At 42.6% G+C, this 12288-nt stretch overlaps 1 protein-coding gene and 1 pseudogene across 1 annotated transcript; both read left to right on the forward strand.

The window, feature by feature from the left end:
• The first annotated feature begins 230 nt into the window (after positions 1–230).
• On the forward strand, positions 231–1960 carry LOC112962869 (annotated as a pseudogene).
• A 2742-nt stretch (positions 1961–4702) lies between these two features.
• Positions 4703–11366, forward strand: LOC112962872 (zinc finger protein 62-like). Its single transcript, XM_026059411.1, has 3 exons — positions 4703–4801; positions 6116–6751; positions 7682–11366. The coding sequence occupies exons 1-3, from the start codon at positions 4750–4752 to the stop codon at positions 10348–10350; spliced, it is 3357 nt and encodes a 1118-aa protein (XP_025915196.1). The 5' UTR covers positions 4703–4749; the 3' UTR covers positions 10351–11366.
• Positions 11367–12288: the final 922 nt, after the last annotated feature.

Consider the following 12288-nt stretch of genomic DNA (forward strand, 5'->3'; position numbering starts at 1 on the left):
CAATGACAAGGTCTCTTGAATTCCCCCCCAGCTACCCACTTTGGGGCAGCTGAGGGCCATCCCCACAGATCCCCCTGACCTCGCAAAAGCTCACCAAAGCTGTGTCATGCCAGATCYGGCTGAGCTAYAGAGCTACAGCTGTCAGTACAGAAATGTCCATCAGGAGCAGAAAAGGTTGCTCAACACATTTTCAGCCCCTCAGACTAAAMTCAATGTTTTTCTGYGGGCAGGTGACAGCRCTGGTGGAGTTCCTGATAGAGAACTGGACAGCAATATTTGGGGAGGATGTTGCCTTGCMCTTCAGTCCYTCAGCCAAAGAGTCACCGGAGCACACAGACAGCTCCACAGGTAGGAGGATGGACTGATGATTGTCACAGACCTGGGCTTCTGGCTCAAATGCTTTAATTGGATATCGGAAGACATCTGTGGAAATGCAGACAGGTGCAGAGGGTTTAATCCATTATTGCAGTGTTTTTCTACTGAAACCCTTCCTAGCAGATSCAAAGGACAACACTCACAAGACAACATTCATTACAGATAGTAAACATCTGCACACCTCTGCTCTTCACCTTGTTGCTAGCTATGGTCTAGAAATGCACTCTCCCAGGACATTGTCATTGGTGGTACTTGTGTTTCCTTAACTTCACTGCTAAAACATAGGTACTAAGGATGCATCTGCCCAGGGTGTGTGGTCCCACAGGGAGAGTCCTCTTCTATCTTCAGGTGGTCAGTAAAAACTACCAACAGGCTCTTTCTCCCCACAGGACACCCAGGGGCTCCTCAGCACAACGGTTCTGCCTGCAGGAGCCCAGAGCCAGGAACTGAAGGCAGCACCCGCATCTCGGAGATGGAGCAGCCCAAAGGGAGGAGCAGCAGTCTCAACAGACAATATCCAAGATCCGCCTCTGCCCCTTCACTGAGTAATATTAAGAATGGCATCAGCAGGATGGACAGGTGGTATTCAGAACCGGACCTGTACTTCCAGAACTGCTGTGAAGACAGGAGAAGGGAGCAGAGGCTGAGCAACAGTGAGGGCAATTTTCCTGTTCACCAGTAACAGCTAAGGTTGRAGAAGGAGGCAATGGAAAAACATCTTGCAGCATTGCCTTTGCAATTATCAAATGGTCCTCTACACACAAAACATCCTCTAGCTGCTCCCTGGAAAGCTCCTTCTCTGATCTGAGGACTCCATCTTCACCAGCTCCACACTAGTTTCACCTTCTAGTCTACAAAAAACCTTTTTAAATAGGCCACAGGCTTCTTCCACCACAACCACTCAGGACAGCATGACACCTAGCAGAGAAATCAAAAAGCACTCCATGTCGTGCTCTTCAGCAAACAGCAGGAAAACACTCACAAAACCCCAGAGCTGGAGGCCTGGGACAACATGGTGTTTCAGAGAGACAGCACAAGGAAAGACAATCAGTTCTCCTCCTGAATTGTCCAAGAAAATGGGCTAGGCGCTAACAAGCCATTGCCTGTGCTGTATCAGCAAAGCCCCATTTCAGGTAAGCTGAAGAAGTGTTTAGAGAGGAGGGCGCACCAGAGGAATCCTGGAAGATCACCCTCTTACAGAGAGCCTTCCACAACCTGCCTTACCACGAAAGTTCGCTCCTACAGCTTCACAGTGCCAAATGTGAGAGCCACAAAGTCCAAGCAGGATGCTTTGCTGCCCCACCCATGCAACAGCCACACACAGGGCACAGCAGAGATGGCTCCAAGGCATCTGCTCAGGGACAGAGTTTCTGCACTGAAGGATTCTGAGGTGGAAACTGCAACTCGCAAGGTTCCTGCTGGAATAAACTCCCTTGAGAGTTTATCTGAGATGCCTGGTACTCATCAGCTGAGAGCCATGTCTGAGTCCTTTCAAAAGAGCAAACATGAGGATGTGTCTCAGTGGTGCAGCCAGCCTGTTTTTGAGAGAGACCAGATCCAGTAGGCGAAAGAATCCTATGTTTAAATAGCCTGTCCCTCCTTTGGGCACTCTACAAAGGAAAGATTGTAAAAATGGATGTCTTGTTCATCCTTTGCAATATTTTACTTCCAAAGGACCAAAGATAAGCTAGGTCCGCATGAACATTTTTTCTTGGGGGGCTCTCCTGAAGTTGTTGTCAGTTTGACACATCACGTTCTTCCACCAGAAGAGGTAGGGTGGACAGACCTGTGTATGATTCTGTAAAAAGAGAAGTCAATATGCTGTCTATAAGCTGTTGTGTGGGAATACTAGGCAGCTGTTGATCAACACTGTTGTATTGGTATTCCAAAAAGGACAGTTTCCAGGCTGGCAGGTGCAAAACCTTATGCTCTTGTCTAGCATTTACCAGAATTAAATACTATCATTCACAACTCAAAATGGCAAGGACCAAGTCAAGAGATGACATTTTTTGGCACCTGATGGATAAGAGGACGGAAAACTGTGCCAGAATATATAAGAGCAGCAATACCAAACATTCTCACACCTTCTGATCAAAAGAATTGAGAGCTTGATTAGGAGATATGGGGGTTTTGAAGTCACACGTGCCTGGATTCAGTATTCTAGGAAGATCTATGTATGATTTGCTGAAGAAAAACTCAATATGGACCTTGGAACCAAAACATCATGAAGCAATAAATGCTTTAAAAAATGAAAGGTTCGCTTTCTCATCTGTGCAACCCACCCACCACCATTTACACTACATGTAGGTATAGGGGATAAAGGATGTCAATAGGGATTATGGCAACAGGATGCGCAAAAGTAGAAAGGATTACTCCATTACCTTTGGCCCTATATCCTGGCAAAGTTCTCAACAAAACTACACTGCCTTGGAGAAAATGCTATTAGCTACACAAAAAGGGCTGCTAACTACTGAGCCATTAACTCAAAAAAGAAAATCAAGTTATATGTGCTGATTCTCATTTAAAAAACAATTGTAACTCATAAGCCCTTAACCCTTAGGGGTAGTACAAAAGACTGCTGTGCAGTGATGGGCCTTCTGCACACATCAGCGGGTAACAAGTGATGGGACAAATGAAGGAAACATATTATCAGAGGGTAGAACAAATTGGGATTAGACCTACTGAGTGCTTCCTCTGCCCTCCTTCCTGATACCTGACACACCGCCCTGGGACAGCAAGACAAGAGCGGGGGTGTGGGTCCCAGACAGGAGCGCCAAGCAAGTGGTGAAACAAGGAAGAGGCAAAGCTTCTGGTCCAGTGGTAGTGACCAGAGAAGCTTTCACAGAGGCAATGGATGGCTCAGCCCCACTGGTAGAGCTCACAGCTTTGGAGATGGCCCTGGAGCAAGGAGACCCTGGTGTCTCTAGAGACTCCTATGCTGTATGGGCTGGTGCCACCCAGGGGCTGAAGAACTGGGTGAAAAACAACTGGCAAGAAAATGGTAGAGACATATGGGGAAATACAACACTGAGGAAAGAGTTAGGATATAGCTCAGTCGAATAACATATCCATAGGTCATGCCTCTGTCCACCAAAAACCTAAAAACCCTGAGGCAAAGTGCAATCAGATGACTGATCATTTAACTAGAATAAATACATGACAAAATCCAGGGCAAGCTGTGAGTTTGGATTTATTTCAACAGGTTGCAAGGAGAGGATGGTCTGAGACAGAAGTGCTGGCCAAACAGTTGTAGACTTATTCCATTTTTGTCAAACAATCGTTCAGTACAAGGGCTTGCCAGTCTCAGGGAAAGTTAACTACTCTGGGAAACTTGGAAAGTAGATTATATTTGTCCCTTAAAAGAACCAATATAATCTACCTTAAAGGGAACACCTGAAAGCTGGAAATACATCCCTATGGGAGCAGAAATAATTATGAGTGTAAGGACTGTGCACCCTACCGAGATGCTACTGGTCTAGCAACTGCTGCTGGTTTACACCAGTGCTCTGCTACTTTTCCCTTGYCCAGAGAAATGCATTCGGATAACGTATCGTATTTGAAATATAAAGAAGTGAAAATTCAGTGTGCTTCAAAGGGAGTACAATGGACTTTCCACCTAGTGCATTGACCTCAAAAGAAGGGGAGAGTGGAAAGATGGAATGAACTGCTAAAACTACAGCTACACAAGAGTGAAACTATTAATTCCTCTAAGTGGGGATAACATTTGTGGGGAGTCGTTAAGTTGGCTAAATAAGTGACAAACCACCACGGGAACTCCCATGGATAAGGAGTTTGCGACATTTTCTTTTCTTGGGGGCTCTCCTGAAGTCGTTGTCAGCGCAACACTGCACAGTCTTCCACCAAGAAGTGGGGCGGACAGACCCAGGTATGGCCGTGTAAAAACAGAAGTGAATATGCTGTCTACAACCTGGTGTGTGAGAAAACTAAGGAATAGCTGATGAACACTGTTGTATTATTATCCCAAGAAGGACAACCTCCAGGCCGGCAGGTGCAAACCTGTCCCACCTTCCTTTTGCTCTTGTGCAGCATTTAATTAAATATGAGCATAGCAGTGAAAAAAGAAACGGACACGCACTGCTCTTTTCGGAGGAAGCGGCATTTGTGCGAGTTTAAAGGAAGGCTGCCGAAAGAAAGAAGACTCCCGTCAGAGGCGGCCACCGTTGCCCTCCCGTCCCCTCCCCCCGCTCGAAACGGCGCCACGAGCGGCGCCTTTTCCCGCCTCCGTCCCCAGTGCGCACGCGCGCAGCCTCCCTCCCCCCCGCCCCCCGCCGCGCTGCGGCGCATGCGCGGTGCCGCCCCGCCGGGGCGTCCTGCGTGGTTCCGCAATCGCGCGGGGCCGCGGAGCGCGGGCCGATGCGGGGGATGTCGGTGGAGCCGGAGAGGCCGGAGCCGGCGGGCGATGGCGGTAGGTGCCCGCTTCCTTGATAACAACCCAGCGTGGCCCGAACCGCGCGGGGGGGGGTTGGTGGCTGAGGGGCGCGAGGGCTCGGCGGGGGAAGGGGGCGCCCCCCCCCGCCATCCCGCGAGCGTTGGCGTTGGGCTGCGCATGCGCACAGCCGGGATTGGGGGTGGGGGGCGACACATCGGCCATAGCCTTTGGTGTGGTTTAGTTTGGTTTTTTGCATCAGGGGACCTGCGTGGTGTCACCCAAACTCGCCATCAAAGGGCGGCTGGGGGATGCTGCACTAAGTGGCTGTTGGTTACATGGTTCTTAAAGCTGCTGAAGAATTACAGTGTCAGTGTTTAAATGTAAATCCCGCAGGCTGCATCCTTCAGGATCTTGTGCGGCAGCTGCAGAGATTCTCGCTCAGCTTGTGCGAAAGTAAATTTTTTTGTGTGAAAAGAAAATCACTGATGTGTTTGCGCAGTATGGCAGGCATATGTGATGGTGTGTGGAAAAGCAAGTCCTGAGAGCTGGGCAGTCCAAACAGGTGGACAAGATGAGTAATCTGTATTTCTGTGTTCCTTTCGCCTTGCTCCAAGTAGTAGCAATAAAAAGTGTGAGGAAACAAACTTAGTTACATCCACTGAGGGGAGGTATGCAGAGCTGCCACTAAGGAGGGCCTTACAAAGAAGGGAGAGGGGACTTTTTTTGCTTTGTACCACGGTTAATTTTTACAATACAGATTTCTCTTTGTGTTTTGGAGTTTACGTTGTGTTTTTCCAGATTCTTTTTCAGCAGGGCAGTAAAAAGTTTGATGACTTAAGATAGTGGAGTCTAGTGAAGACAGTGCTGGGATTTGAAGATCAAGTTTCTGTTCCTTGATGCTTTGTTGACTTATTGTATTACCTTCACCAAGTCACTTTCTCACTTTGTGTTTTGTTGCCTTTCCTTTCTAGTATCTTTTCCTTTTTATGTTTCAATTCTCAGGTAATACAGGAGTGAGCTCCGCAACGCGTATACAGTTTCTGTAGAGACCCGCTTTCAGCAGTGAATGCTAGGCACTTCTAGAATGCAATTAAATGATAACGTTTTCTTCTGTTCCTGATGATGAGGGTTGCAGTATGGCATAGACTTCAGAGGTCCAGATGGCGTAGCTGCAAACAGCAATGATGTATGACAGCTCTTATGTGTACGTGGAAAAGTTGAAGAGATAGAGGTGCTATATCTTGTAGGTGTGGGATAGTGCTGTGCTATGTATTAACCTGTAGTTTTAAGAAAATCAATTGCTTTTGGTGTTTTCAAAACAGTATTAATACTTTCTTTTTCTGTCCTCAGGGTCAGATGTTTTTGAAATTGTTCTCCCAATCACTGTCTTTGTGCTGAGTGATGATGATTTTCTCCAAGATGACAGTGAAGAGCAGGCAATGTTGTCTCCTGAGCTGAATGAAAAGGATGAGCAAGAGGCTAACTTAAATAATAGCAGTTTCTTAGAAAGCAATGTGATGCTTTCAAATGAAAACAATAGTTTAAGGAATTGGGAAGAAAAGACTCTCTCAAATAAGGATGATCATATAAAATACTTTGAAGAAAAATGGGTTGCCCAGAGTGTGTGTGAAAAATCAGAATCGGCCTTATCTTCTTTAGGTGATCAGTGTGATCTAAGCAAGGATAAATACAATCAAAATGATGTATTGCCTACATCACCTTGCAAAACAGACCCTGCAGAGATAAATGAAACCAGTGACAGCCAGGAATGTGACGATGATGACAGTTTTCAGAAGACTCCTCTTCTCTCCTCTGCTGGCAGTGAGGGCAGAGATGAAACCATCAGTACAGAAGGAGAGTTGACATTAGCAACAACATCCAAAAATGGAGAAGAACTTGCCAATACTGCAAGCATTCTTTCTGATGGCAGTCAAGAGAAACAACTGGAAATCCACACAGAGATGGAGACAGCTGTTGAAACGAAAGGTGACTTGCTAATAATATGAGTGCAAGGTTTGAAGAAATCTCATAGATTTCAAGTTTGGAGTAGGTAGGAAAGTTTATAGAAAGGATGCCAAAAACATTTATGTGAGCATAAACATTCCAACCTAGACTAAGATCAGATGCAGCAGAAAGTGAATACTGACTGGAGTGTGTTTAGTTCATTCACAGACCCCTGTGAAAAAATGGTGAAACCTCAATAAATTGGTACTATTTCATTCTACTGCAGCTTGAGGAAAGGGCTGCTTTTCATTAGGGAAGAGGATCTGAAAATCTTGGGGTAAAGGTTTTTCTCTCGCAGATAGAAATATTAGGGAGACAGAAGCAACAGGAAGTTACACTCATCAACATAAGCAGAGACTGGGAGGGACATAATTTGGATTTAGACTCCACCATTTCCTGTAGCAGATTACCCCTTCCTTTCTGAAGGACTTTGAGCAGAAGAGTACCAAGAGTACTTTCTCTTTTAAGAGACAGAAGATAGCAAATTGAGCTTTGTACCTCTGAGATAACTAAGCTGATTGCTGAGGCTCTGTTCTTCAGATGGCAAATTTCATCAGCAATGCCCTGTTAGGAGTTCTGGCATAAAGTTGTTTCATGAAAACTTTAAGGGATACGGTATTGTGTCCTGTGAAATTCAGAGCTCTGAGCAAAAGAAGGAAGTGGACAGAAGGAAGCTTCTAATTAGGATTTCTTTTCTTACAGTATTATTTAAAGGATGGGTGGGTGGGGTGTAGAAGAAAGAAGTGACCAGAGAAGAAGAAATGGAGGTAGGAAAATACTAAGTAAGCAAAAAGAGTGAAGAGCAAAGAAGTAAACGGTAGACAATTTGGGAGTATTACTACAGATTAGTCATGAACATTGGTTAATGTTGATGTAATGTAAATCTCAGACGTGATTTGTTTTTTTTTCTAGATACTGATTCCTCAGAGAATGGAAATAATGAAGTTAACAGAACAAGAAAGAGAAGCAAATCTGAAGATGAAACTCAGAGTTCTCTTTTGGAGCATGACTTGAAAGGAGAACTGAAGCTTACCCTTAGTAGTTCTGCTCCAGTTATTAATGGATTTTCTCCCAATTCAGAATTGCTAAAAGATGTAGGGAATATGGAGATGAATGCTTTTCTTTGTGATGAATCAAATGCTCCCAAAGAGCATGTTTATCAGTCATTAACTCCATTTTCTAAAAAAACGGAGCAGCAACAAAATGCGATTTCTCCTCATGCAAGCCCAAAAGAATTACAAGGCCAGCAAGAAGATTTATCATGGCTAAGTAACAGTGTGAGCATCAAACCTCTTTCTAAGGGATCTTGTTCTATAAATAAGCATGAAAAGTTAAATTTGAAATGCAGGTTCTGTAGTTCTGTGTATAAATGTACTGCACTTCTAAAGAAGCATGTTTACTCAGCTCATAAAGATAAAAAAAAATATAAATGCTGCTTTTGTAAAAGAACCTTCTTCTTTTCTACCAACCTTAAAAATCACCTTAAGTTTCATAAGAAAATTACCAGGTTGCAAAAGGCAAGAAAAAATAGAATAAAAAGAAGGCAGAGAAGAACTGAAGAAAGAAAATCTGAAATCAAGAAAAAGGAAAGCAAATACAAGAAATTTTTCATCAAAATTGAAAGGGACTTTACTCCTCTGGGGGTTCCTGTTATTTTTTCCTGCAAAATCTGTTTCTTTGCTTCATCAAGTCCTAGGATTTTTATCCATCACATGAAGGGGCATAAAGAGAGACCACCCTACCAGTGTCCTCAGTGTGATTATTCCTGCATTAGCTTATCCTATATGTTAAATCACATGTACTGGCATGCTGGGTATAAGCTGTATAAGTGCAGGTTCTGCACCTTTTTTTCGTTGTATTTTGCAAGCATGGTAAGGCATAGCTATATCCATATGGGAGCTAAGCCATATACCTGCGAGTTCTGCCAGTCAGCATTCACAAGCACCAGTGGATTAAAGAGACACAGAAGGTTACATGCTGGCAAGGAAACATGCCAAGGGCAGCAACTCATTGAATTTGTAAGTGGAAGAAAGAGAACCCGAAGACCTTTAAAGAGTTATGCATGTGATGAGTGTAACATAGTGTTTTATACTAGGGGACATCTCAGCTTTCATAAGAAATTTCATGAACAGACTAATGGTTATATGGATCAGAGTAATGAATACCGTGAAACCAAAATATTTGAAGTTGACAGTGATTCCCGGGACTGTGTTTCTCTGTCTCTTCCTGAGAAAGATGACGATCATCCAACTGGGGGAATGTGTAAAATGCTGGTTTCAGAATTAGACTTTAGGCAGGCAGGTGACATGTGGGACAATAAGAAAATGTGCTCTGGAGAGAAATTCCCTGAAAACAGCTATGGAAGCAACAGTTTGCCTGCTACTGAGAATGGATCAGAAGTTTTTCCAGAGTCATACAAAGCAGACACTGTGATTTGCAAAGAGGAACCTCTCTTCAGCCCTGAGGCCACTCATTCACAAGTTCAAGATGATAATAAAGATGATACATACCATAAATGTGTGGAAAACTTTAAGGATACGTGGCCTTCCAGTTTATCTTCATTCAAAATGTACAAGTGTAAACAGTGTGATTATGCTACTGCTGCTTATAGCAACCTTAAGCTGCACCTAAGAATACATAGACATGAAAGACCATTTGAGTGTAAAGAATGCAGTAAGGCATTTAGAACTTCAGGCCATTTGCAGAGACACAGCTGTCTTCATGTGAAGAATCATTATGAGTTTGGCCATTGCCTCTGTGTCGATAGCCATTTAGAGAATCTTGAATTGCATCATGAAAGGCATGTAGGTATGTGTCCTGAAAGAGATTTTGGTTCCTCGGAAGGTTTAAGCACTGTCCATTCCTTGCTTTGTTTGGAAGCATGCGGAGAACAGACAGAAGTCCAGAGGAGCAAAGAAAGTGATTTGGCAGCCCAGAGTCAGCCACAGTTCTATCAGTGTGTGGAGTGTGAGTACACTACTTACAGTTTAAGCAACCTTAAGCTACATGTAAGAACTCATACAGGTGAGAGACCTTACAGCTGCAGTGTTTGCCAAAAGAACTTTCGTACTTCCAGTCACCTGAAACGACACAGGGTCGTGCATTTTAATGCGGAGCATCTCAAATGCAGGAACTGTGACTATTCAACAGACAAATGGCTATCCTTGAAACAACATCTGGCTTCACACTCTGATAAGGAAATCTCAGCTACTGGCAGTCTCTATGAACAAAAGGCGCTACCTGTCAAAACATACACGTGCGAAGAGTGTGGCTATACCACAGTCCACAATGGAAACTTTAAGCAGCACTTGAGAATTCATACAGGGGAGAAGCCATTCAAGTGTAGTCAGTGTACTGTTTCTTTCCGCACATCTAGCCATCTGAAGCGCCACTTGCTAACTCATCTAAAGTTGCACTGCAAAAGGTGTGAATTTTCTACGCTAGATAGATATGCTATGCAAAAGCATGTGAAAACACATAAGGATAAAAAAGCGTACAAGTGTAAAAAGTGCAGTGTCACATTTTCTACCAAAAAGCTTCTGGAAAAGCATAAACGACAACATTTAAGAGCTGGAACATAAACATGGATTTTGCAAGTTGAGTCTCAGTTCTGGAGAGCTTTGCATGTTTTGAATTTATTCATTGCTTTCAGTCATCTCCTCTCCCCAGAATGATGGCTGGTAGTGGGTGCATATAGTGTTTTGGTCCAGAGAACAAAATCAAGATTGTCTTGCTCCTGGTTCTTCTGAGAGCTTCCATTCCAGCAAAGGTTGCGCTAAAGAAGTTCCTGGAGCCACATTTTCATGCTTGAGCAATTTTTCTTTTCTCTGAGGTCAGAGCTATGATTTGCCCTATCCTCATCAGTTGAAACACCCTCATAAAAGGGTGATCTTATTCTGTGTCACTTTTTTTTGGTAGCTAAACTGGACTCTTGTTTAGCTGAAAGAATGTTTAAAGGGAGAGGAGGTCATATTATATTGCAAAGTAATAACTTTTGAATTAAAAATTGTCAGTGTAGTTGGAGGCTTAATGCTACCTCCCATCTGCTGAAACTTACATTCCCTCCTGCAAGGTTCTCTTGCAAAAACTGCAGGAGAACAAATTAGAAGGTATTTCACAATATTACAGAAACAAAGATTCACGTAATCACTGGATAACTGGGATATGAAAATCTTTTATGTATATATATGTATATACAAAAAGGTTGTTAGACAGTCAATCTTGTCTGCAATTGCCCTTGATAATTCTTTGAGTAGTCTGTCAAAAATGATAATGTTGCCCATTAATCAGATCTTTTAAGATACTGAGAAACCTCAAATCCATCTTTATGAGTTTTATGTAGATGCCTAATACTAATCTAGTACGAAATGCCTTATCTTTTCTCAGGCTGGTAAATGTAGTTACTATGCTCTTTGGAAAAAAATCATAGTGTCTATTTTGAGAAACAAAGAATATCTCCATTAATTTAGCCACTTCCTTACATATTGCAAATACTATCTGGATTACATTGAAAACTTTAGAAATATCTTGAGCTGTCAAACTTATTTTGTTAATTCAAGAGCTTTTCTGTGCCTCTGAAATGACATGTATAATGACATATACCAAATTGCAGTTGTTATTCTTCACCATACTATATTTCTATTACATGAGAGAGATGGATGTTTCTTCCACTTTGTAGTCAAGCTTGTTTTGAGTTATACAGTGCTGGAGACTGTGTATGGAAACCACTAACTATATGTTCAGTGGTATTTATAACAGCAGTATTATCTTCTTGTGTGGAAAAAAATGGCAAAGGATTGATACTAATTGTCCTTTAATATTATGGTTCAGTCTGTGAAACAGCAGAGTAGGCCTATAGCTTAATTTAGAGAATGTTAACATTAACTGTTACTGTTATGTTACTGCTTTCAAATTTATGCTTTTCCTTGTTAATATAGATGATACCTTGCAGATGCTCTTTGGCAAGGTAGAAAAGCAACTTTCCAGAAGAGTGGACTGAAACTTATCAATAGATACATGTATTTAAGGCCAGATCAACAAAGGAATTTAAATGATCTAGTTCTTGGTTTCAGTAGAATCAGACAGTTAAATGTCAGTGACCATGAACCTTAGTGATGTTACAGATATTTTTACTATAAGCTGAGAAATCACCATTAGGAAATGCAAGAAGAAAGATTCAGATCCTAAAGTGACTGAGCTAACAGTTGGATACAGCTGTGAGAAAGAAGTATGTTATCTTAATATGAATGAGGCAAAGCATTTCTGGGAAATATTACCACTRTTATACAGGCATGGATAACTTCTTACCTGGATATCTCTACAATTCTGATTGCATATTTAAAGAAAATTCAAMAGAACAGATGGAAAGAAGTGATACAAAAATGATGACAGGAATTGAAAGCCTGTATATCAGATGAAACTAGGAAAACTAAATCTGACAGTGTAATTATTTATAAGTATAATGGAGAAAAGGAGAGCTCAGTGTAAGGGATAAATATACTGTGAATCAAATCAGACAG

Source organism: Apteryx rowi, unplaced genomic scaffold (assembly GCF_003343035.1).
Source record: "Apteryx rowi isolate R43461 unplaced genomic scaffold, aptRow1 scaffold_157, whole genome shotgun sequence".
NCBI classification, from domain to species: Eukaryota; Metazoa; Chordata; class Aves; order Apterygiformes; family Apterygidae; genus Apteryx; species Apteryx rowi.

Bases quoted from the DNA above. Each gene is read 5' to 3' on its own strand.
- LOC112962872 (XM_026059411.1), top strand. From the start codon at position 4,750: ATGCGGGGGATGTCGGTGGAGCCGGAGAGGCCGGAGCCGGCGGGCGAT. The intron at 4,802-6,115 runs GTAGGTGCCCGC...TTCTGTCCTCAG, and splicing joins GGAGCCGGCGGGCGATGGCG to GGTCAGATGTTTTTGAAATT. The intron at 6,752-7,681 runs GTGACTTGCTAA...TTTTTTTTCTAG, and splicing joins GACAGCTGTTGAAACGAAAG to ATACTGATTCCTCAGAGAAT.